The sequence below is a fragment of the Coregonus clupeaformis genome, chromosome 8, assembly GCF_020615455.1.
Source record: "Coregonus clupeaformis isolate EN_2021a chromosome 8, ASM2061545v1, whole genome shotgun sequence".
Lineage (NCBI taxonomy): Eukaryota > Metazoa > Chordata > Actinopteri > Salmoniformes > Salmonidae > Coregonus > Coregonus clupeaformis.
Window position 1 is genome coordinate 43,299,529 of NC_059199.1, and position 25,580 is coordinate 43,325,108.

The following is a 25,580-nucleotide window of genomic DNA, read 5'->3' on the forward strand; positions in this document are numbered from 1 at the left end:
TCGTAGGCTCTTAAGTCTGCACGAACCTTACTGATCATTCCGTACCACACAAATTGATTTAATTATCTATTTACTAACTAATTAAAAATGATAACACAAGATACAAACACGTACACGGCATAGGTAGGGATTAGAAATGTAATACAATGAAAACGTTCCCTAGCGGACTAACACAATATGACACTTGTTACAAAAGATGGCGAGTTAAAGAGAGAGAGAGAAAACACTTGGATACACATGGACCTATGCTCACAGTAATCCTAATACTTTGCCCGGAACTGCCGCCCGTATGGGAAGAAAAGCAATGCATGTATTTACGTGTTGGAGGTCTTCGTCGTGTATCTCTGTTGGACCCAGGCCTTAATGGGAAGGGGTCGATTGGGCCTTCTCTTTCGGATGGCCTTTTAGATGTAAGGCTCAGATTGTCCACGAGGTCACAATGTCCTTCTTCTTAGTTGTCTGTTTACTTTCATTCGTTCTGGAAGTGGTCTTCTGAGGACGGCTAATAAAGCTGTGTCGATGATCCCCTGTGGGGTGATGAGAGCCGTGTAGTAGTCGATGGTTTGAAGAGAGTAACAGGATGGTCCCACTTAAATTCACCTTCTTAGATACAGTACTTAGAACAGCTACTCAGCCGTAACATTGATTGTTAGTGGAGGCAACTTTGTCGTCGTGTTGATTTATTATGCACTCTGGTAAAGTGGTGCGTTTCCGTCATACTGACACGCTCTTTGAGTATTATCATCACTATGATTTTGTTAGAAAGCTAAAATCACATTCCTATCTTCACGAAAACATTGTCTTCCTCCTTGATATTTTCCTGTGTTAGCTGTGGTGGATGTTACAGCCTACTGTAGGCCTGTGTTAGCTGTGGTGGATGCTACATTTGTAAACAGACATCTGTATTCATGTACTTGTAGGGCTATTTGATTCCTAAACTATTGAAAAAAGGTGTTTGGTTTACTTATAGAAAATAGGTAATGATGATTAAAGAAGTTACTTGCATACTGGCAGAGTCTTTGTATCCTCCTCCTGGTCGTGAAGATGATATGTGGAAGGAAGAGTTAAGTGCTCTCTATTTCACCAAAAACACAAAACAATCTTTCAACTCCAACCTCATTTAATAATATCATCATCATAAAACATGAAAGCACTTTAGTCATTAAATGGTGTCGTTTTGGAACATTGGACATGCTTTATTTCAGAACTTTCACAATTTATTTAAACATCTCACATATACAAAATAGGTACAATAAACTTTGTGGTTTCGTTTGAGAGAGAGAGAGGCTGCCTAAAATCCATTAAAAATGGATGAAATAATGTGCTGTCAGCATGAACACTGCATTAATGGGGGGAATTGAAGGAGTAAAATGTCTGAACAAAAATAAAACAAAACTTCTAGACCAAACAAAATTATTTAAAATAACAAAGTCAAAACCAGACAAACATCAGACCAGATTTAGGAAAATTCCACCTGCTTAAAATGGGGTTTATCAAGGGGACCTGTGCAAGACTCGTCAAAGTCAATACAAAGTAACACAGTGAGAATGAGAGTGGTTTCCTGCTCTTCCACAGCTGCATGTTTAGCACCATAGATCTCTGCTTCAAGTAATTCAGCACCTTTGATACAGGACAGATCTTGAAGCCTTAGAACTCGTAACATCTACGTTGTGGATCAGACAGGTTCTCAATAGTATTTTCTAAAACACAGGCATGAGGTAGCTTCAACCTTCTTTTTTTTTTTATGAAAAAAAAAAATTGTGGTTTTAAACCTCCTCTTTGGAAGATATACAAAGACCACAAAGTGATGCATACTTTCAGCGTTTTTATTACACTTATTAGATTTTTTACAAAATGATGACATGTCCCACAACATGGTGTTTTCCCGCGTCTCTTTGGGCTGCTGTATTAATTTGCATTGCACAACGCTCCGTTCAGTCCATTGGTCCTCTCCGATAGAGCCCAGCTTAAGCAAGTGGATGCGCAGAGGAAATGAGCATTCAGTATAAAAAAAACCACACAAAGAAGGGCAGAGATGTTCTCTTTTTTTCTTTCTTTCTCTCTTTTTTTAATTTATCATGAGTCTATTTATTTGAAACAGACTGGGCCAATGTCCAAACCAAACTCTTGATCAGCTCCACCAATGTCCAAAGGTGCAATGTCGAGGATGGGCAGGCGAGATGGTTTATTTGTTCTGTATTCAATGACTGTCTTGCTCCACTGGCCAGTGTGTCTCTGCAGAGGTAGGACAAAAGGAGAAACCATGTATCAGAATAGTGCACTCAGTATATCATATCTTGAAAACGTACAATAATACCCTACAGTAGTAGCCTATGATACTTTAAATAAAGAGTCAGGTTCCCAAACTCTTTCACTAACCAGGAAGTTACAGAAAACTTCCCTGAGCCTGAGTTCACCCTTCCACCATGCACTGCATCTACTTGTGGGAGTGAACACAGAGAGAGAACGAACAAAGCTATTGTTCCAGACATTGCGGTGTAAATAAAAAGGGGACTTACAGTGCAGCCATCCTCCAGAACGTTGAAAGTGAAGCGGCTGTTGCCCTCGGCCCTCAGCTCCACGTCGTTGGAACCCTGCAGGAGCACAGCCTTCTTCAGGTTGCCGTTCTCTCCGTCCATGTACGCCACGCTGTTCTTGCAGTGGTACGTGATGTTCTGGGTGGCCTGGTTGGCCAGGAGACGCATGAAGGCCAGCTGAGTGGCCATGCTCTGAGGGCTCAGGGTCTCGTCGTTGTAAGCAAACTGTGAAACAACATAGGAGGAATTAAGACAGGATCAGTGTCAAGATGCAGTCTCAAGCATTTAGAGAAAAACCTTGGTGAAGAATTGGATAGATAGATATCTGATGATCTCTTTCAAATGGAACCAATACATTCAGGTTTAGGGTGCTTGAGATGAATGTAAGCCAATAACATGGGCCTATACTATACTACTAAAATATGCCTAGAATCAAACTGGTGTGCCAATCAAATCAATATATCTTCCTCTAAGATGTTCAAACTGTCCGCTCTTGTCATTAGAATCAGTACAGTTTAAGTCTGCTCACCTCAGTTCCACCGTTGATGGTCTCTCCAAACCAGACATGCTTCTTGTTCTCAGAGCTCCTGTACCAGTTTTTGCGGGCGATGCTCTCGGGGTGAGGGTGGATGCAGGTGTGTCCGGTGGAGAAGTCGCAGTAGGCCTTGATGGCGTCAGCGATGCAGCCCTGGTTAGGGTCGATCCAGTAGAAACCTGCAGGGGAGGACAAGAAAGAATGACATTGATTAGAACTGATAATGTTGTTATCACTATTATTAATACTTCACTGGGGTTTTGCTGTGTTTAGGTGTTGTTTACGTTTTGAGTTTCAGGTTATTATTACTATTCAACATAATACTGTCTATTGTATGGGGTTGATCGCTCAATGAGTGTATTGATAGTGAAATGTAGGGCAATAGATAAAGAGATGGAAAGTTACAGTTAGTCTGTGTTGAGACTAGAATGAACTAGAGATTTTAGTGGTTAAGAGTTTTCTAAGAGAGTGTAAGGGTTCTAAGGCACCTCAGTGACCTGAAACCAATCAATAAAGAGAGACAGAGATGTTTCTGTGCCACCAACTAACCGCTGCTCCATTCGGGGTGGCTGAGTCTGATGTCTCTGCAGGTACGGGCAGGGTTCTTCTTGGAGCCCTCGGGGGTGAGCAGGTTCTCGATCTGGGAGTTCAGGGACTTGATGGTGGCGTCCACCTCATAGTCCTTGGCCCTGAGAGAGGGCTGGTCGGCTCTGTACTCATCGTAACCACCAGACTGGTCGTATCCACCACCAGCGGGACCTGCGGGTCCGGGAAGACCAGGAGAGCCGGGGGGACCCTGTGGGCGAGAGAAGAGAGTTAACAACCTCAACCTTAGTAAGGTGGGTCACTGCTGCTGCTGCTGTAGAGAAGCATCTCATTCGCACTTTCTCATGCTAAAGGTTTAACTTGTATCAGTGAAGTTATTTTTAAGCAAATGATATGTCAACTTAGATCCATTATGTGTTGCTAGTGTCTGCCTTCACACCTTAAACAATCAGCCCCCTTTGTCACCAATACTGTGGCATTTGGCTGACTGACTGACTGGCTGACTGACTGAGTGGCTGCCTGACTGACTGACTGACTGGCTACCTGACTGGCTGACTGAGTGGCTGCCTCACTGACTGACTGACTGATTGAGGCGGGTATGTGAGTACTAGATATACTCACAGCAGGTCCAAGATGTCCAGGGGGACCACGGTGTCCAACAGGTCCGATAGCACCATGACCTCCAGCTCTACCATCCTTACCAGGGGGACCATGGGGTCCGGCGGGACCCTAGAGACAAGGAGAGGGATAGGACAAGGACAGGTGTCAAATACATTTATCTGTCTAGTTAGAGGAAGATACAATGGAGGGAGCGTTTGATGTGGATAGTAATAGTTACTTACTCTGGGTCCAGCAGGTCCAGAGATACCAGCAGAGCCAGTCTCACCAGATGGTCCCTGTAGGGGAGAGATATGGTTAGACAGGAGAGCTCAGGGGAAGCTAAAGTTGGTCCCTGAAGGGGAGAGATATGGTTAGCTCAGGAGTAGCTACAGCATAAGAACATTGTCATACTGTAAATTATTCTGATATTTACGTGAAGTGGCTATAAGGTGTCTATAAATGAATTGGGGAAGCTAATACAAACTTGGGTATATGGGATGGGATATTTCAGGATATGAGATTAGATCATATTGAATGGATCTTGATGGATCTTGATGGATGGTCAGAGCAGTGTTGGTCACAGCAGTCATCATGACTTACGTTAGGTCCGGGCATTCCCTGGAGACCACCATGTCCACGTAGACCCTTCATGCCTCTGTCTCCCTTCTCTCCAGCCACACCCTTCTCTCCACGGGGACCAGCGGGGCCCTACAACACAAGGAGACACAGAACCATTACAGAGGTGCGTTATTTCACATATAGACCTACAGTATAGGCACAACTAGGCTACGGCGATGCATTATGATAGTTGAAATGATTAGTGGAGTTTTAATTCAGCAGTCCGAGTCAAGATGAGGTTAGATAGGGTACTCACGGGGGCACCACGTGCACCAGCAGCACCGACGGGACCACCATTTCCAGTGGGGCCCTAGAGAGGCAGAGAGGGAGAAGATATATACACATCATCACGCAAGAGATAGAACCACAGGAACCATTATTCTGTGTAGAGTAGAAGTTATGTTTCTGTTTCATGTGAATGCTTTTTTTCTATAAGTATTGTAGTATTTATTCCATCCTTATTTTACCAGGTAAGTTGCTGAGAACACATTCTCATTTACATTTACAGCTACGACCTGGGGAATAGTTACAGGGGTTATATGGGTATATGAAGTAGGAGCCTCCCATGGGAAAGCTAGGGGAAATACTGTAACCATGCCATTGCTAACGTGGACTCTACCGTCCTCCTTCTAGAAACCAGGTAAAACGTGCCCTTCGTCACCCCTGTTCAGGGGGTCCAATTTGGGAAGGGGGGGGGGCACTTACAGACTCGCCACGGTTTCCAGGTCTGCCAGCGGCGCCGGAGGGTCCGTTGGGTCCAGGTTGACCAGAGCTTCCAAGGGCTCCAGGAGAACCAGGCTCACCACGGTCACCCTGTGAGGGGGCAAAGTTCAAGGTTCAAAGTTGAAAGTTCAAGACATTATAGTTTCAACTGATATGAAGGTCAGTTCAAATGAATATAATATGTTCCTGAGATGAAGCCTGTAAAATGGAAGCCAAGTGGAACATTTCCACTCCACTACAAGATGGATTTATCCCCATTGGTTTCCATTTTAGACCTGAATTCAGCTCAGGTGAATGGTGTCGTCAGTACTGTGAGGTATAAACTACGCTCCAGGGTGAAGTTTCCCCTAGGTAAAGGTCTAGGATCAGCTTCCCATCCACCAATTGTAACCTTAACCATTCGTGGGGGAAATGCTAAACTGACCCCAGATCAGCGTCTAGGGGCAACTTCCCCCTACAGCATAATTGACAGAGAGGACTGTACCTTGAAGCCAGCAGCTCCGGGACGGCCGGGAGGTCCATCGTTGCCAGGGCTACCCTGTGGGGTGACACAATAGCATGTTAATTGTGTTGCCATGGGAACTGTGGGTGAACTGAAATGTAGAAATTGGGCCATGTGTCTAGAATACAGGCTCTGAGTACTTGTTTAACACATCAATCAATCAATCCTTACCTCACGTCCAGCTTCTCCCTGAGTACCAGTCATGCCGGGCATGCCAATGTTACCAGCGGGACCACGGGGTCCAGAGGCACCAGCAGGTCCAAGTCTACCAGGCTCACCCTGAATGGCACAGAGTATCACAGGGTCAACACAGTACAAACACATACCATAGTAAGCAACTATGTACTGTATCCATAACTCATCAATGGATTGCAGCGCAAACAAATATAGTTGTCTGGGCTCCACTTGTCTGGAATAGCCTATCATTTTCAAGAACTGTGATTTGGCCCATTTGATCAACATCATTTCCATATAATATGACAAATAGCTATTTTTTCTCAGCTTTTTTATTTGTTCTGTGGTCGGATGTGTCTGCTAGGGCAGTTTGAATAATGTTTTGAAATAACAGAAGGTGTGATGTTCTCACCACAGCACCAGGACCGCCAGGAAGACCCTTGTCACCACGGGAACCAGGCAGACCAACGAAGCCAGAGGATCCGAGCACACCTTGAGGTCCAGGGGTACCAGGAGCACCCTGAACAGGGACAGGAGATCAGGATTTGAGAGTGGAGAAAAGCAGAGGACAGAGAAAGAAACACAATCACTTTTCCCCCATCGCCATTAGTGGTGAATGGGGGTGTTTTGTTACGCACCCCAAACAATGTAAAACTCTTTGACACCTAATGAAAAGCTAGCCTGGTCCCAGATTGGTTCTGTGCTGTGCTCTTTTGCCAGCTCCTATGGTCCTATGGCAAAACAGCACAAACAGATCTGGGACCAGGCTAGTGAAAGCCAAAGCATAAATATTTATTGAGAAGAAGCTTACTGAGAGGCCTCAATGGGAGTTATGATGACTTACGGGAGGACCGCTCTCGCCACTGGATCCCTTGTCTCCAGCGATACCAGCAGGTCCAACATGTCCCTGCTCTCCCTGAGATCCAGGGGGGCCAGGATCACCACGGAGACCACGAGGGCCATCCTTGCCAGCGGGACCGGCGGAGCCAGGGGGCCCAGCAATACCCTGTGCGTAGGGAAGAGGAAGGGACAGGTGGTTATTGAGGATAAAAAGTGGGAGGTGTGTCTGTGTATTTGGGTATGTTTGTTCAGTATCAGCCAGGATGTTGTTATCTCTGATAAGAGACTGACAGGAGTGAAATATGAACACAAGGTGGTTTGAATAACTACATGATGTCTAGCCAGCATTATATTGCTTCTAAGTACAGATGTAGGATCTTAATTCGAGCCAATTTGCTACAGCAGGAAAATAATCCTGCAGCAACAGGAAATGTGAATTATTATGTGGATTTTTATGAATGGACATTTTTGTGTAAAGTGTACATTTCAAAGTGTAAATTACAAACTTAAGAAGCCTTTTTAAACCTCAAACACACTACACGTTTTAAATGTGTAAAAGTTATCCTGCAACAGGGTAATCAAATTAAAATCCTACATCTGTACAAAATGGCACCTCAGTGTGTTTGTGTGTGTTGTAGTGTACGTTAACACTACTGCCACACTTACAGCGGGACCGGGGCCTCCAACTCTACCGGCAGCACCAGGGAAACCGGTCAGACCCTGAAGAGAAAGAACACACACAAAGGTCAAAGGTTAGAAAGCAGCCAAGGTCACTGGGACACAGAGAGATGGGGTGTCGTTGTGTGTGTGTGATATCAGTGACAGTACTTACAGAAGGTCCAGCATCACCACGACCACCAGGAGGGCCAGCGGGTCCGCTAGCACCCTAGACAAGCACAGGAAGGAAGACAAGAAAAGTCTACATTATCATCTTCACAAGTAGAGGATTTAATTCCCAGTGAGGATGTACATCATGTAATATATGCCATTTAGCAGACGCTTTTATCCAAAGCGACTTAGTCATGCCTGCATACATTTTACATATGGGTGGCCCCGGGTATCAAACCCACAACCCTGGCGTTACAAGCACCATTCTCTACCACCTGAACCATACAGGACCATGTACTGCACATAACTCTCTGTGTGAATTATTCAGTGGATTCCCATTGAAGTAGGTGGTAAGAATGTGCCTTATGTTGCACATTGGAATTAAGAGAACCAACTAAGTAAGTGACTTACAGAAGGTCCAGATTGGCCAGCAGGTCCAGCAGGGCCGGCGGGGCCGACGTCTCCCTTTCCACCAGCGGGTCCCTTGTCTCCTCTAGGGCCAGTCTGACCATCAGAACCCTGCATGGGATGCACACACACAGGTCAGAACAGAACCCACAGAACAAAGGCTGCAGAAACACAAGGTAGTGTGTTTGTTTGTGTGTGTATGTGTGTAAAGGTCTGTATGTATGAGTCTGTCAGTCAGTGAATTAGTTTGTGTGTGTGTTTCCATGCATCGGTCAGTGAATGAGTAAGTTTGTGTGTATATGTCTCCATGTTAAAGAACATCACTATATTTTGATGCATACATGTATGTGACGTGTTAGTGTGGGGTTTCAGGGTATCAACCGAATGAGTACTTACAGGGGGTCCGGCGAAGCCGGGAGGTCCAGCAGGTCCACCCTCTCCACGCTCTCCCTAAATCAGAGCAGGAACACAGGGACAAATGGTCAGAGGAGCCCCTCCATGTAGAGTAGAGATATACACATTTACATTTTACATTTTAGTCATTTAGCAGACGCTCTTATCCAGAGCGATTTACAGTTAGTGAGTGCATACATTTTCACACATCCACCCAACCATCCAACCAGACAGATAATCAAGCATCAACTAACCACTGATATAACATGACATTGTTGGATTCTATCTTAAAATATACTTATTCCTGTCACCATATAAGAACTTATTGATTACTTTACATCTATAAGAAATGTATATGTTGGAGTCAATGAAGGGTGAATAGAAACTCTGTGTACGGAAAGTTACTGTGTGAGACAAGGAGCAGTACAGGACATTTCTGTCTGTTCAAACATGTTATTGCTGAATATGAATATTTCTACAGAAGGAGGTAAAGAGCAACAGTCTAGTCTCAGTTCCTGATAAGGCAGACCAGTTGCTGTAGAACTAGGACAAGGAGGGATGTGGAACTCAACTTGAGATAAGGTCAACAGCTGAAGAGAGAAGAAACCTCTGGGAGGGGGGGCCAAATGGGCCCACCCCGAAGACCACCTAACTACAGTCCTATCTCTCACACACACACACACACACACACTTCCACGCCTATGAAGATTCTAGACTCATGCAGGGCCATGACAACACCAGTAAGAGGAACAGGCTGAGTTCCTGCCTAGCAACAGAGACAGATTGTTTATCTTAGACATACTAGGAGGTGACTCCACCTAGTCAGAAGGTATGAATATATGCTTGTGTGGCTTTTTCTAGTCGTCCGTTTGAGTTTTTACTCTGTTTGTTTAGAACCTAACAACATGATAGTGTTGACTGACATAACTACTATATTGACATTTTGAAAACTAGATAATGTTAGTCCTTCATTCCTTTGATGAGGGGTGATGAGTAGACATGTTATAATGTGTTATAATGTGTTGTATGTCTTATAGATGCGTTATATGTGTTATTGTAGGTACTTACATTGGGTCCACGAAGACCAGCAGGTCCGGCAGGGCCGAAGGAGCCAGACTCACCCTGAAAGAGAGCAAAGATGAGAATGTGTGGGCTGAATCAATCCAAAATATCAATCCAGTCTGCATAACTTTGATCAGTCAACCCTAGCCCTTCAAGTTCCACAGGATGTCCAGTATTTAAGTTGAAGCGTATTGACTATTTGTTTCCAAAAAAAGGCAAAATAGTTATTACTATGACTACCATCATCAACTGCCATATGCTGGTAGATGAGTTTGAAGTGTGATGGAATATAATGGAGCAGGTGTCCAGGCAGTGTGGTTTCTGCCAGGTTCATGTCCAGTAGACACAGCGTTTGGAGAAAATGTTTTGAAACAGGGTGGTGCTTGTCCAATTAGAAAAGCTACTTTCTGTTTTCCGATGCAAAATGTATAAAGAATATGGGTGCTATGGTGTACCCTCCTGAACATGACCCTGGTTTTCATCCTTTGGAGATGACATCAGCTGTTGTGACTTCGGCAGTGTGCATCTGCAAACTGCCCAGCAGATGGCGAGGTTGAGATTCTAGCTTCACAAGCTGTGGCAGGTGGTGTGCTCATAGTCCTTCTCTCTGGTCTGGAGTAGACAGGCATTTGTTGTTGTCCAAATATTAAGAATGACCACACTCAACAATATGGTCCAGTCCAGATCTTGATCACTTGTGGAGAGCCAAAGAGTCTTGAAATGGCCATTGACGTCATTGCTCCTCTGTAGGTCAATGAACATTAGGCCTACTCCATCTTGGATTTCTTGGATATGCATAATCGTTGACAAATGTTCCCTAAGTGAGCCCCACAATATTTCTCATCATCTGAACCAACGTATTTCCTTAATCCTTAGATATCCTTTCATGTGTTGAGGCCAAGGGAGCCGATATTCAGGCTGTTTACCTTTTCACCATTAGCACCGGAAGGTCCAGGGGGTCCACTTGGTCCGGGGGCACCCTAGAATGAGACACAAGGCACAAAGTCAGACTAAATCACAATAGAGACAGAATAACAATTCATTGGATGTTGTTTTCACTGTGAAAGTGACCAAATGAGATGGGAGAGGAACTTACACGGGCGCCATCTCTTCCCATGTTACCCTCAAGTCCTCTGTGTCCACCCTCACCCTAGATTGGAAAGGGGAAAAATACATGTTACAGTCACTCATTTAAAATAGCCATTATATACAGTTGTTTTTAGTCTAGGTCTATCTGATCAAATCTATCAGTATTTCACATTCTCCCAATGTTTGTACTGTAGGACAACTTTACCAAGCACTGCATTTCACATCAGCATATCAGAAATGATCACTGACATCAATTACAGTGTTTATGCAACTTTCACATGATTTCAGTTTTTCTTGTGAAATTGAACTTTTTTATATGTTTACAGGCGGCATATTCTGGGGGGACTTACCTTCTCACCCTTGGGTCCAGAAGTACCACTGGCACCGCGCTCACCGGGCATACCACCGGGTCCTTGGTGTCCGGCGGCACCAGCAATGCCGACAGAACCAGGCTCTCCCTGAAACAGAGACATTGGTGAAGAATGGTTCCACCTATAAGCTATCCAACTCATGGAGCAAGCCCATGAGTGGTTAAGAGCTTCATCTGATTACAGTGCTTAAATGAACAGTGGTGTATTTCTCATACAGAATACACCAGTACTATCAGATCTATCGTTCATATATTTTGGTTTTACCTACTGTAGGGCCAGGAGGATTTCCAGACCACATGACCTGACCAGGTGACCAGGAAAAACTCTGGGCCTTGTTTATAACGATAATATGGTTCAAAGCCCTTCATAGAGCTGTGCTCACCTTGCCACCATCGGGGCCAGGAGTTCCAGCGGGTCCACGAGCACCAATGGCTCCCTGAGATCCGGCAGAGCCAGCAGGACCGGGGTTTCCACGCTCTCCCTAGGAACAGATAGAGAGAGAGGGTGACTGTCAGCACCAGGGCTCTGTCATGGGCACACCACAGTATGTATACATTACAGGTGTGTGGATGTGAGATGTATATAAAGATAGGGTCTAGTTAAGGCCTATATAGGGCCTTCGTCCTACTTAAGAGTACAGGTAAATGGGTGAACAGCAACATGTGTATGGTTGACCAGCTGTCAGAAGATCATACTTAATGTTCTGTGAGAGGGATTCGTGAGTGGACATACCTTGACACCAGCGGGTCCTGGGAGTCCCTGGTCTCCAGGCATACCCTGTTGAGAGATTAATGCTTTGTTAGTGCAAAATATTACAAAGCAATACTTTGTTAGTGCAAAATATTACATAGTGAGAATACTATTAAAATAAAATATACTGAAATGAACAGTAAGAGGTAACATTTCTATGAACAAAAATATATTTTGCAGTTAGTGTTTTTGGGAAAATGTTGGTTTGTTATGGCTTTGCGGATGTAGGTTTGTTCTAGGTTTGTGGATGTACACTGGGTTTGTGTTACAGGTCAAGGTTCTAGGTTTGTGGATGTACAATGGGTTTGTGTTACAGGTCAAGGTTCTAGGTTTGTGGATGTACACTGGGTTTGTGTTACAGGTCAAGGTTCTAGGTTTGTGTATGTACACTGGGTTTGTGTTACAGGTCAAGGTTCTAGGTTTGTGGATGTACACTGGGTTTGTGTTACAGGTCAAGGTTCTAGGTTTGTGGATGTACAATGGGTTTGTGTTACAGGTCAAGGTTCTAGGTTTGTGGATGTACACTGGGTTTGTGTTACAGGTCAAGGTTCTAGGTTTGTGGATGTACACTGGGTTTGTGTTACAGGTCAAGGTTCTAGGTTTGTGGATGTACACTGGGTTTGTGTTACAGGTCAAGGTTCTAGGTTTGTGGATGTACACTGGGTTTGTGTTACAGGTCAAAGGTTTAAGGTTTGGTTACTCACATGGTTGCCAGCTTTGCCAGCCTCACCAGCAGGTCCAGCGGGGCCGGGCAGACCCTGGAAACCAGGAGCACCAGAGGGTCCCTGCTCTCCCTTCTCACCAGTGTTTCCCTGTAGAAGAGGAGAGCATCAAGTTCAATCAAATCAAATACAGTTCACTGTAAGATAAGATTCTAGTTATTACATGTGTGTATTTAAAGGAAATAGGGTAGACTACTTACAACAACTCCAGCCGGGCCGGTGGCTCCATTGTTGCCATCGGCACCGGGGCTGCCCTAAGCAGAGACAGGGAGAGAGAGGTAGGTGAATGATCAACGATCCATGATAGTTCTGTCCGAGTTTATCCTGGAACTCATGATTTGAGGAAACACAACTCTATTGTAATGAATGACTATACGTCTAGAGTAATTAATACATTTGTTTTGACTGTTTGGCTCTGTCCTGTCAGTCATACGAGGTCACAGATTCAGGATACTCAGCTTTACCAACTGCCAATTGGAGAGATATCTACCATAATAGTAAATTAATTTCCTTTAACAGTAGAGAGTTGATCATGTAATGAATGTTGTCTGATGCGGGGGTACTTACTCTCAGACCAGTTGCACCAGTAGGTCCCTTATCACCACCCTTGCCAGCCTCACCCTGGAGGGAGAGAAGGAAGAAGAGACCATGGAAACGTCAGATGATCATAATTTCATGTTGATGGACAGACCATCATCAAGATAAAATCACATTCTGTCCATATTTGATCCTTCAATATCACTTCCTTTTTACTCTTTTGATCATAATCTGTCCATAGCAAATTGCAACAAGACCCCAGCTGTCTCTCTCACGGTCCAATCTCATGCTATCAGGTCATCCTCTAGCAGATCTCCTTCCTGGTTTTACTTCCTGGTTCTACTTCCTGTTTCTACTTACTCCAGGTCCCTTGGGGCCGGGGAATCCGATGTTACCGGGCTGGCCTCTTGGTCCAGTTGGGCCGGGGGGACCAGTGCGGCCATCCAGACCAGCAGCACCCTGGAAGAGGACACACACAACACAATGGGGATCAGATATGGCACAACACCACCAGGTGGGTGTTAACATTGGTGGTGGATGGGATGGGTTAATGTAACCGTACTACCAACACAATGGAAGCGCTTTGAACCAATCCATTATGATGGCCACCAGTTTTATTGTATACTATTTTTTATGATGTAGAGCGTTTGAAAGGATCAATATTGGAGATGATGTGTTTCATCACTTACAGCTGCGCCTTCTTTACCTTGGGGTCCACCCTGTCCAGAGTTTCCGGGGAGGCCCTATAAACAGACAGAACGTGTTAGTCATTCAGCATCACAGCTAGAGAACACATGCTATATTTGGTTCAGAGACTAGACAATCAGAGAATCCATTACACATCTGATTAAAATATTTTGATTGACAGGTGCGTGTGACACTTACTCTGGCTCCAGTCAGACCAGACTCGCCAGCACGACCGGCATCACCAGGGGGTCCACGGATACCACCAGGGCCGGTGGCTCCACGAGCACCGGGCATACCCTGGCAGAGAGAGGAGGAAGGAAGAGCAAGCCATGAGTACAGAACAGTCACTATCTTACAAGGTAAAAGTCACTATTTTCTTTCTGCCTATGAACAATCGTCATGGTAAATCATATTTTTGGTGACTTACAATGGGACCACCTCTTCCCTCCAGACCAGGCAGACCACGAGTTCCAGCACCTCCCTATGAGACAAACACACAGAGACATGATTCAACCATAACCACTCATCTGCACCTTATAGCAAAACACACCAAGAAATATACCCCCAGACTGGGTCTGGTATGATATACTCACTCTTGCTCCACGCAGACCAGCGGGCCCGGTGGCACCAGCCTCGCCAGTTGAGCCTCTCTTGCCCTCCTCACCAGCGGGACCAGCGGCACCCTGGACACCAGAGTGACCCTGAAGGAGAAACCAGAGACATTAGAGACTGACACAAACACACACCATGTACTGGCATAATGATACAGCACAACTATACTGCTAAACAGAAGTAGCATGGATACTTACAGGCTCTCCCTTAGCACCAGAATCTCCCTTTTGTCCAGAGGGTCCAGGGTCACCCTGCAGTCAAAGAGACACAGATACATGATCAATACCTCAATATTCATACAGATTGTGTGAATAAAGTAAATGTTCTGTGAATAAAGTTGTGTTGTTGCATTGGTTTTTAGGTCCAGCGGTACTCACACCAAGGCCTCTAGCGCCAGTGGATCCTTGGGGGCCCTGGGGGCCGGGACCTCCTCTTGCGCCTGGGAAACCAGGGGCTCCAGCAACACCGGGGAGACCCTAGAACACACACACACACACAGGATGGAAGAAATGGTGAGTGAGGAGACAGCTGAAGCACCTACTGCATAAACTTTACCATAACATTACCTTATCACATTACCCAATATCCAGTGGTTTCACTACAACAGTTATTTATGGCTAATATCACATGTATGTAATGTGGGAACAACTGAATTAAGTTCTGTATATCATGAATTCTAAAGCTAAAGTGATTCATTGTTGATGCTATTTGAGTGCTATTTGCTGTTGTGCTACATTCATAACTCATATCATACCTACACAAGTTCAAGGATCAAGTGAACAAGATTTTACATCTTGACATTTGTCTGGCCCTAAATAACCTTTGAGCTGTCAATCTAGTCTACCCACAATGCAACTATGGCCAGAATACTTACAGCAGCTCCCTTGGCGCCGTTGATACCGTTGTTACCAGGGTTACCCTACAAGGAGAGGAAAATGAAAGAGTGTGTTACAAACAAGTGTGTAGAGGTGCCAAGGCAACAAGAAACCATGATGCATGATGCAAAATAATGACGGTACATACAGTACATCAGGAAAAGATAACCAGAAAACAAGAGAGAGCCTTCAATGCGACATGTTTCACACTGTGAGAATGTTGTGGTTTGTTGGTATCTGTGTCTACTTACATTGGGACCGACAGGGCCAACGGCTCCATTGATACCGGGCTCTCCTCTGCCTCCCTGAGGTCCGGATGGGCCAGTGGATCCAGCAGCTCCAATCTCTCCCTGTTACAGAACAGGAACATGCTGTCTGAGTCACACTATCCAGTCAGATGGGTAGTGGGCTGTTTTATGATGCTATATAGATGTTATATAGATGTTTTATGTTATATAGATCTTCATGGGAATACTATGTATGGAATCATTTGTTTGGTCAATGTGATTGGTCCCTTTAGACAGTAAACCAATCAGATTATCGGATAGTGATAACCAATTAGAGAGTCATGATGTTTTGGGTGTGGAGAAAGCTCCTTAGATGTGCCTCTACAGTTCCCAGAACTGGGAATCTGGGAATCTTCCTTGGTGTCCACACTAATAATGTCCATGACATTCTACAGATGATATTCTACAGATGACATTCTACCGGTGATATTCCAAGGATGATATACTAAGGATTGTGATCATGAAGAAATGCTCTGGAGATGACCATGATGACATCACACTCACCTTGGGGCCAGGGGCACCAGGGAAACCAGGGGGGCCAGCTGCTCCAAGGGGACCCTGGGAAACAGGAAATAGAGAGAGGACATAGTGAAATAGAGGTCAAGGGTTACAGTAAAGGGTTGTTAGATGAAGCTACCCCTAGAAGCGGACGATCTAATTTCAGTTTTAGCATTTCCACCTTTAATGATTTAGGTTAGGATTAGGGGAGGGATACGCTGATCCTAGATCAGATCTGGGCCTAAAGGTACAGTGACTTCTATCATTATATTACACTACAGAGGGGTCAGATGTATGTGATCCATTAGGTTAAGGGATCAGAGGTTATTGGGTCAAAGGGGGAGCCGGACTCACAGCAGGGCCGGCGGGTCCAGAGCTTCCATCAGCACCACGGGCACCAGCTGGTCCAGCAGGGCCGGCACGCCCTCTCTCACCATTCAGACCACGAGAACCCTGGGGTGGGGAAGAGAGAGAGGGAGAGAGATTGAGAGATTGAGAGAGAGAGAGAGAGAGAGAGAGAGAGAGAGAGAGAGAGAGAGAGAGAGAGAGAGAGAGAGAGAGAGAGAGAGAGAGAGAGTATAGGACAAGTGCACTGGGATTTTGTCAAGTGTGTGTATGTAGTGAGTATGTGTTGTATATAATCTATTACTGGTTGTACAAAAAATGTATGTCCTCATCTCAGCTATGTGAATGCAATGTATTTTGAATGTGACAAATGGTAAAGAATCAACGTGAGGAACATTCAGACTTTATGTTTCATTAGTGATACATGCGCATATGCCTTGCCTGGCACCTGACAACATGCTGTCGTTGACACTTCCCAATATGAGGTAAAAGACAAGGGTGAAGTAATGTGTGAACTCACAGCTGCTCCGGGTGTTCCGTTAGCTCCATGGGCACCAGTCTCACCCTATGGGAGAAGCAGAAGAACACATATTCAGATGACAGGCACTCATGGGAGGTAGAAAGTTATGATGAGTTTGAACACTGGGACATATCTAGATTGATAAGCATGAGTGTCATAAAAAATGTATTCTCTGAGATTTAGAAAAAATATGTAGTACTACGTATGTTAGTGGTAAAACAAACACTGACATTTGAGTAACTGCTATCAATGTAGAGTGATTGCGACTAAATGTGCACTAAAATGTGCTACTGTATGTGAAACTCACTTTACATTTAGGTGTTACAGGGCCTGTTTCCTGGACCCAGATTAATCCTATACGTGGAGTAAAAAGCTTGCACAATGGATCTCTCCATTCAAAGTGTTTTTCAGTCCAGGACTAGGCCTAATCTGTGTCCGGGAAACCAGCCCACAAAGATGAAAGCTAAATCTCTGTTACACCCCTGTATTAGGCCTCTTGTGAAATCTGTTAGATTTGCCAGCGGTAAGAGAATAAATTGTGATTGAGGAAGATGTAGCTGCAATGTTACCTTGGCACCAGCGGTACCAGGCTCTCCCTTGCGTCCATCCAGACCATTGTAACCCTGGAGCACAATGAGAACAGGTTAGCATCCTGAGACAATACACAATTATTATAGTCTAAAATCAATTAAAACTACAACATTTATATCAAATGATATTTTTTTCCCTTATCATTCAGATCATATTGATTATCTGGTGAGGGAATTTTTTATTTGAGCATTATCTAGAGATGTCTGCTTCTTGCATTCTATATGATATGGGATGCATTTTCGCTCAGTTTCATGGGACAACTCCTCCTAATTTCCCATAATCACCACAGTTTTACCTTCATATTACATGCTATTCCCTTCATAGTGCACTTGACCAAAGCCACATAGGTCAGAAGTAGTGTTGTAAATAGGGAATAGGGTGTCATTTGAAATGAGGGATTTATGTGCAAGAGGAAGCAGGAGGAGATATGTGGGATGTGAGATACCACGAGATACATCTTTCCAGAACATGACAGGGTCACATTCCGTTGGGGTGCAACGTTACAGAACATCCAGATAGAAATGTATTACATAGAACATACATGCTTCTCTGGCATGTGGAATAGGGAATCATGCCAGCTCTATATAAGTCACCTCTATCTGTAACCTTCAGAGCATTGCACCCTCCTGAAGGCGTTGGGAGGACATTAGGAGTGGCATGGCCAGGCAGGTATTTATGTAAATACTCACTCTGTGTCCCTTCATTCCAGGAAGTCCAGGAGTTCCAGGGAATCCACGAGCACCCTACAGAGGAGCGAGAGAAGAGGTTAGAAAAACAGTGTGTGTGTGTATCTGTGTCTACATGTTTTACATGATAACACTTAGTGGGTTCATGCATATTTAGTGTAAAATGTATATTTAGTTAAGAAATCTGTCAGCTCTGGACATGGCCCTTACCTGAGTTCCGGGGCCACCTCTGTCACCAGGCTTGCCAGGTCTGCCGTTGTTACCCTACAATTGAACAGACAAGCTGCATTAGATGTGTCTACTGTCTACTGTATCATGAAAGCATTTGTCTGTAGTATTTTCCACATTCACTTATCGCCCCATTAAGCAAGTAGTACCACAGTTAATTATTTCAAATGTTAGACCAAAATAACACAGATGGTTTTAACTGTTTACTTACATCCTCACCGGGCTTGCCAGCGGCTCCAGTGGGTCCACGAGGACCAACGGAGCCCTTGGATGAGAGAGAGAGGTCACAGGTCAGAGGTCAGGGTTCAGGGTTAAGGTCACAGTCAAATTCTAAATTCCAGGTTCTAAGTTCTAGGTTGCCTTTCTGTGTATGTAGTAGTGTTAATTAGTCAAAGGCTTGATGATTAGTTGACTAATGGAATCAGGTGTGCCAGCTCAGGTTAGAGTTTCCATGAGAGAGTTATCTTACAGTCTGTCCAGGTTCTCCAGGCTCTCCTGCGTGTCCTGTGAATCCTTGAGGTCCCTGTTGATGGGAAAACGACATGACAGGAAGTCATTTTGTCCAAATGAGACAATGAAATAAAACAATGTGATCAGTTAGGTGTAATGAGGAGAACCAGGAGTTATTCCATCCTGACCATGTGATCTGACCAGGGAAAACAGGGGCTGTACTACGGCCAGTGGGCTTTTTTTCTGATCAGGTCACTTAGTCAGGAAGACCTCCTGGCCTTTGTGTTGAGTTTATATGAGAGAAAGACACAACATTGAGTCATTTGACATTTTCCATTAGTGAACTACTTACAGGGGATCCGGGAGGTCCGTTGGGTCCTCTAGATCCCATTAAACCCTGAGGAGAGAAAGACAAATCAGATTCAAATCAGATCAAACAAAAGCATCTACATCATCTCAATACTGTTCAATGAAAGTGCACATCCAATTTAGATATAAATCAGTGTAGGGGGGAATGCAATTGGAAATATGGCAACCCAAAACGTTTTTCATAAAATTGGAGAATGCATGCCTATAAACCGAGAAATATATGAGATCTTATCCGAATTGAAACCTTCAATGATTTGGGATGAAGGGGAATACAATTTGAAGAGAATACAATCATTCATGTGTACTGAATTGGTATTCTATTGGTAAACACTTAGCTATGTATCTTCATGTATCTCTCTACAGAGTAGAGAGGGGTCACAGCAACAGATGAAGTAATAACTGCAGTGCACCTATCATGTCCAGAGTTTGGTGTAATATTCTGACAGCTGCTCCATGCTGGACGATGAAGAGGTTATGATCAGTGTCGTAACAGTGCATGATCTACAATGATCTATTTCACAACTTTGTTTCTGGCTGAATTCCAATATAGACCCATAGGCACTGAGAAGATTATGAATAGGTAGAAGCCTTACAGTTATAACTCTATCTTGCCCTCTCATAGGCCAGGTGGAATTTTCACGACATTGCTTGCTTACATCCATCTTATCAGATCCACACAAGTGCCTAGGGGCCAGGGGCTAAGCAAGGACTAGTGCCAAATTTATGGGCTAAGTAGGGACAGAGCCAGGGGCTAGTGTCATGTAGGTGGTGGCTACGGGATAGGGCCAAGGGGTTAGGGGCGAGGGTTTCATTTGGGATAAATTCATGGTCCCCCTCTCCCTCTTGTGTTTGGGGGCCTCACCATTGGTCCAGGTCCGGGGTCGCTGCCCTTTCCTCCATCAAACTGAGCAGCAAAGTTCTGGCAAAAGAAAAACGGGACACAAATCATTAGCACACAAATGAACAATTAATAAAAGCCATGTTTAGGTAATTATGATAATATACATGTATTGTGACAAATAATAATCGCATAGTAGTCATAAATTCCATTTGTTAATCCCAGATGTTCGGTTGAGGGTCTTGAGACATGAGAGTAGTAGTCCTTAGTGTCAACCATGATGAAGCATACTGAACAATATTTACAAACTGTCTCAGTATTGAAAATGTATTTTTGGTCTAAAACTAAATAATCTCAGAATATAAACTCACTGGAACGTACAATCACCATGTTGTGTTTAATAACATGGTAGTAACTATGTAACAACAACACTGGCAGCCATGTTTATGTTTTACTGTGTCACAGGGTCATCGTGGGGTCAAATGGTCATAGGCCACAGGGTCAAAGGTCAACAGGGTATGAGGTCATCAGGGTATGAGGTCATGGGGTCAAGACCATCCAAATTGAACCATCCCTAGTGAGTAAGGCATACTTTGAACACTTTTAATATGGCTGATTTGAAAGAGGAACCAAGTGCCATGCCCTGGAACACACCATGCCCCGGAACACACCGTGACCTGGTAACACACCAGAGCAGATGGGTGTTGTTGGGTGAAAAATGTCTGCCATCTTCTGAGAGAAAAATTAAGGCCAGTAATTTTCTGAGTTACAGAACTGTCAGACATTTGTAGAGTGGAAAAATTAGGGAGATTTTCAGAGTAACAGAGCTGTCATTTAGAGAAAATTAGGGAAATGTTTGTGGTGAAAATAATTATATAGGTGAACTTACTCCTCCAAGTCCAGGGGGACCAGGGGGGCCGGCAACGCCGGGGAGTCCAGGTTTACCATCTCTTCCATTAGGACCTTGGGGACCCTATCAGACAGAGAGAGAGAGAGAGAGAGAGAGAGAGAGACAGAGACAGAGACAGAGACAGAGACAGAGACAGAGACAGAGACAGAGACAGAGACAGAGACAGAGACAGAGACAGAGAAATACACATTTTTAAAGATAAAATACTTTATATTCTATACATATTTATAATGTAATTCCGCTGGAAATGTTTTTCATCCTCTGTTGTTGTTGATGTTGTTTATGATGACTTTCTATTTCTGTTTTGTTTTCTGTTTTGTTTTCTGGTGTGATAGTCCCAAAGTTGCACTGTCCTGTGACATACTGTAAGAGCTCTACTGTACACTATAGACACATGGGAAAACATATTACATAAGCACAATTATTACAAAATGATTATATGATTTACATAATGATGTATAATTGATTTAAAATAATCTAAAATAATATGTCATTGCTAATATGTTTATAATATATCTGGGTAAAAATACATCGAATAATATTGTTGTCAATATCAAGGATGTAGGCCTCTGTGCCATGACAACAAGGGTTGTGGCCACACAGGGTCAAAGTATGTCATGTAGCCCTCTCCGAAATGTGCATTTAAACAAGCGTAGTGACTCGGAGACACCTAACATACAACCTCTATACAGCAAACGAAAATTACAAGAATTATTGAACAAGGAAAATGGCAAAGCCTTTAAAAGTTCATACAAAACAGCTGGGTTTTCTTTGCTTACCCTGTTACCTCGAGGCCCCTTCTCTCCTCTTGGGCCCTATGGTGGGAAAATATCTCAATCAGACAAACATACAAGACAAACGTTTTAAAAGCTTATCAGTGCCTCTAGCAAAGCAGGTCATAGACCCTAATCTCAAATGAATGATTGCATCAATGTTAATAGAGTTATAGCATTTAAAGGTAGTCTGCTATGTGTCATAATGTGTACGTATATGTACGTAATGTGTACATAAACAAACTTGACCATACGGTTTAAGGACAAGCATATCCACACATTAACTTGACTGTATGAGTCAACAGTGCATGCTGACTAGGCCTCAACATTTGATCTTTGATCTTTGAGTTAGCCTGAGCCTCAAAGTTAAGATATGTCACACTTTTCTATACTAGTAAATGACACATAAGAACTTGTTTGCTCACCTTGAGTCCCCCCTAAAAGAAGATAAATAAATGTAAGATTTATTTATTCAGTCTTTCCCACCACATTTCTTATGTCATTCAACGTGTAGGCTATATCAACTGTATATCAGCTTTTCTCATCTCTCTTATTTGCCAAAAAAGCATATTAGTTGCCAGTGTCATAAAACATTATTGCATGCATACATGTATATTTTAAGCCACATGCTCGTGCAGATAACTACAGCAAATATCAAACACATAACATCACATACAGATCTAATTTGATCTTATTCACAATTGCAGAGAGATGTTTAAAGGATCACTATGGAGCTGGTTAACTGGCTGAATGCCAACTCCAGATTGATGTTGCATGGCAGTAGGCTATGCAGGGGTATAGGCCAATCAGTCAATCAATCAATCAATTAATCATAATCTATCATAATCAATTCACCTTATAGATCCACTGCCCCTTTAAAACATCAGAATGCCAATATAACTGCTGAGAGCAATTGTAGCAATCTCAACTATACCAGACAATTCTGAACAGGCCAAACTTCCTTCATACTGTAAAAAATGTCTGATAAAATAGACATGACCATCGTCCATTCCAAATCGAGGGCCTATGTATTCAAAACAATTATCATAGTAGGAGTGCTGATCTAGGATCAGGTCTCCACTGTCCACATAATATTTTTCATTATGATCTAAAAGGCTAAACTGATCCTAGCTCAGCACTACTCTGAGACTTAGTGAATATGGGCCTGGAATGTCTCTGCCATGTTTAGCTTTCAAACCTCTTCCTGATCCTATTAAAGGACCTCTTGTGCCCAGCGGCCCCATGGGTAAACCAGCACCAGAACGGGCGGTTTTAACTTTCACTGACACTACTCCTGACCAATAGGACCCTCACCTATTCATTGGCAGAAAGTGAAGAAAAAAGGGGTAGCCTAAACTAAAACTGAAATAGTCTGCTATAGTTGAGATCGCTCAAATTGTCGACAGAGGGGTCTTTTCAACGAATATCAGCTGGAATTTAGAGCGAACAGACAAGATGCAAAAGGTAAAATATCTTCTTAAAGCTGTTTGATAGATAATATCATGCACATGTACTAACCGCTGTGATGTTGCAATAAGGAGGAAGAAGAGGAGGAGGGGAGGAGGAAGAGGAGGAGAGGGAAAAAGGGATACTCAGTTAGAACATGATAACTTTAGGAAATCAAATGTCTGAAATTTGAAGTATAATCGTTATATTCCAACCATTTGTTCAACTCAAATGGCCCTTTTCATTTCTTTTAGAGCAAATTACTGTTATGTATTCTATGATTCTATAATATAGACAGAAATTGATTGAATCACTGAGATGAAAGGGAACATGCCCTAGCCTACATACAACATTATAAATAGATGAATAAAGATTAGCATTATAAGCATCTAAAATCCTATCTGACAAAAACAAACAAAACCATTTAAAAGTGAAAGTGATATCCAAGCTGGCCATATAAATCTGCTAATAGAGTTTGTCAACACATTTGGGTTTCAGAAGGCCTGAGGTTTTCTTCAGGGCCTATACCTCTGTAATCATTGGCTAAATACACATACTGCTAATAAACTAGTTTCTACAGTTAAGCAGCAGTTGTCTCTCAGGAAAATAAAAAATCTTCAAACATGTCTAAAAACCATTATAATCTTCTGCATTGTTTACAACATCCCACTGAATGTTCATTTCAGTGTGAATCAAACACTAGCTAATGAGCCAGCAGTCAGGTGATTACAGGCCTGTACTCCCACATCCCATAAGGACAACAACTTGGCATTGTGGTGGAGAGGAGACCAGAAATAAGTATTGTGTTATTAGTTATGTGGATGCACAACTATAACTCAAGTGAGAAGTGTTTTGATAATACCTGAGCAAATTATATCCTGTCCTATGCTATCCTATTCTGTTTCATTCCATCCTTCCCAATTCTATCCTATAAAAGGCAACTTCATTTTGAGGAGTTCAATTTGGTCTAAATGACTAAATTAGTTGAATAAAGATTTAATTCAAGAACCATTCTTAATAGTTTTGAAGAACTATCATCTTATGTTGCTGGTGATGACCAATCATGACCTAAGCTTTTCCTGTACAAGCCTCAGTGGTGTCCTCAATTTGATGTGACATAACAACTGGTTATTGTTCTACATTTGGTCCTGCTCTGCTTATGATGGAGCGGCATTGCACCTCCTCTGAAATACTGCGGCGTCAGGCCCTCACCACTAGGTGACGCCTTTGGACACTAAAAATAATATAATCATGGAAAATATTGTTTTAACTTATATTACTTGTAAATATAACTCACATGTCGTGTTTATTGCTTTAAACTAATGACTTATATTCTTATAATATTGATAATAACTTCATTTTAACGAAATAGCCCTAACCCTAACTACACAAGACCTTTTCTTCCACAAGGCCCAGAAAATAAGCCATACATTGCGCTAAGTAACATCAATAATATGTAGAAATAATTCTGGGATCGAAAATATATACATTTGTAAAGATCTGTATATATTTCTACAGAAAAGACATCGAAGAGGGTTGATGCCAAAAGGTATCCTGTTCAATATGACCACTAGGGGGCGACCTTTCAATTCCCTATAATAAAAGTTAATTCGCTGGACTCCTGGAAAAGTATGTACAATGCCCCAAACTTTTACAGATAAATTCAATTTGTAGTCTAAATGGTGGTAGTTCCACTGGGCTAAAATCTATTCAAAGTCACTACATTAACAACTTTAAACAATTCCTTCAAGGCTGTGATAACTTTTTTTGATCAGGGCGTTTCTCTCTCTCTCTGAGACTAATCAAATTGGCAATTGTATCCACGGAAAAATAATGAAGAATCCACCGAAATGACCAGGATCCGTTCGGTTTTATACGGGATAGCCAGAGGGAAGCCCTCAAAATAACTTTTAGCTGTCCTCGGGTTGATTTCCAAGTAAGTTCCAAATAAAAACCCAAGCATAAGAGTCCTCCCGAACTCTTAAAACGGGACCAAAAATCCTCGGTAAAACACTGAAAGCAGATATCAAACTTACATTGGCATGATGCTAGCAATGAAGTTACTGCAAGCAGCAACAGAATCCGGTTATCCACAAAGCTGAGCATGTCTAAGCAGACATGCAGACTCCTTGTGCTGCAGTGCCCTGTTTTAACTACTTCAAGCAGGCATACAGTTGTGGTGACTAGAGTAACTCCAAGCTTGGAAACCTGCTGCCGTGATGCTAGAATA

The 25,580-nt window shown here is 43.2% G+C and overlaps 1 protein-coding gene across 3 annotated transcripts; it reads right to left on the bottom strand.

The window, feature by feature from the left end:
- Window positions 1-1,102: 1,102 nt before the first annotated feature.
- LOC121572093 (collagen alpha-2(I) chain) lies at window positions 1,103-25,580 on the bottom strand. 3 transcript variants are annotated; one of them, XM_041883997.1, is made up of 50 exons: window positions 25,387-25,580; window positions 23,423-23,424; window positions 22,330-22,341; window positions 21,911-21,946; window positions 21,111-21,194; window positions 20,246-20,302; window positions 19,367-19,411; window positions 19,034-19,087; window positions 18,776-18,829; window positions 18,547-18,600; window positions 18,340-18,393; window positions 17,629-17,682; window positions 17,060-17,104; window positions 16,549-16,647; window positions 16,201-16,254; window positions 15,661-15,759; window positions 15,409-15,453; window positions 14,912-15,010; window positions 14,732-14,785; window positions 14,516-14,623; window positions 14,350-14,403; window positions 14,121-14,219; window positions 13,925-13,978; window positions 13,596-13,694; window positions 13,266-13,319; window positions 12,899-12,952; window positions 12,681-12,788; window positions 11,959-12,003; window positions 11,609-11,707; window positions 11,206-11,313; window positions 10,863-10,916; window positions 10,693-10,746; window positions 9,773-9,826; window positions 8,708-8,761; window positions 8,315-8,422; window positions 7,908-7,961; window positions 7,742-7,795; window positions 7,080-7,241; window positions 6,648-6,755; window positions 6,233-6,340; window positions 6,044-6,097; window positions 5,542-5,649; window positions 5,093-5,146; window positions 4,819-4,926; window positions 4,461-4,514; window positions 4,240-4,347; window positions 3,622-3,868; window positions 3,067-3,251; window positions 2,520-2,762; window positions 1,103-2,235 (listed from the first exon to the last, which is right to left on the bottom strand). In XM_041883997.1, exons 1-50 carry the CDS (start codon window positions 25,454-25,456, stop codon window positions 2,089-2,091), a joined length of 4,071 nt encoding a protein of 1,356 aa, XP_041739931.1. In that variant the 5' UTR covers window positions 25,457-25,580; the 3' UTR covers window positions 1,103-2,088. The 3 variants fall into 3 exon arrangements, with proteins under 3 accessions (XP_041739931.1, XP_041739932.1, XP_041739933.1); XM_041883998.1 differs by lacking the exon at window positions 22,330-22,341; XM_041883999.1 differs by lacking the exon at window positions 7,908-7,961.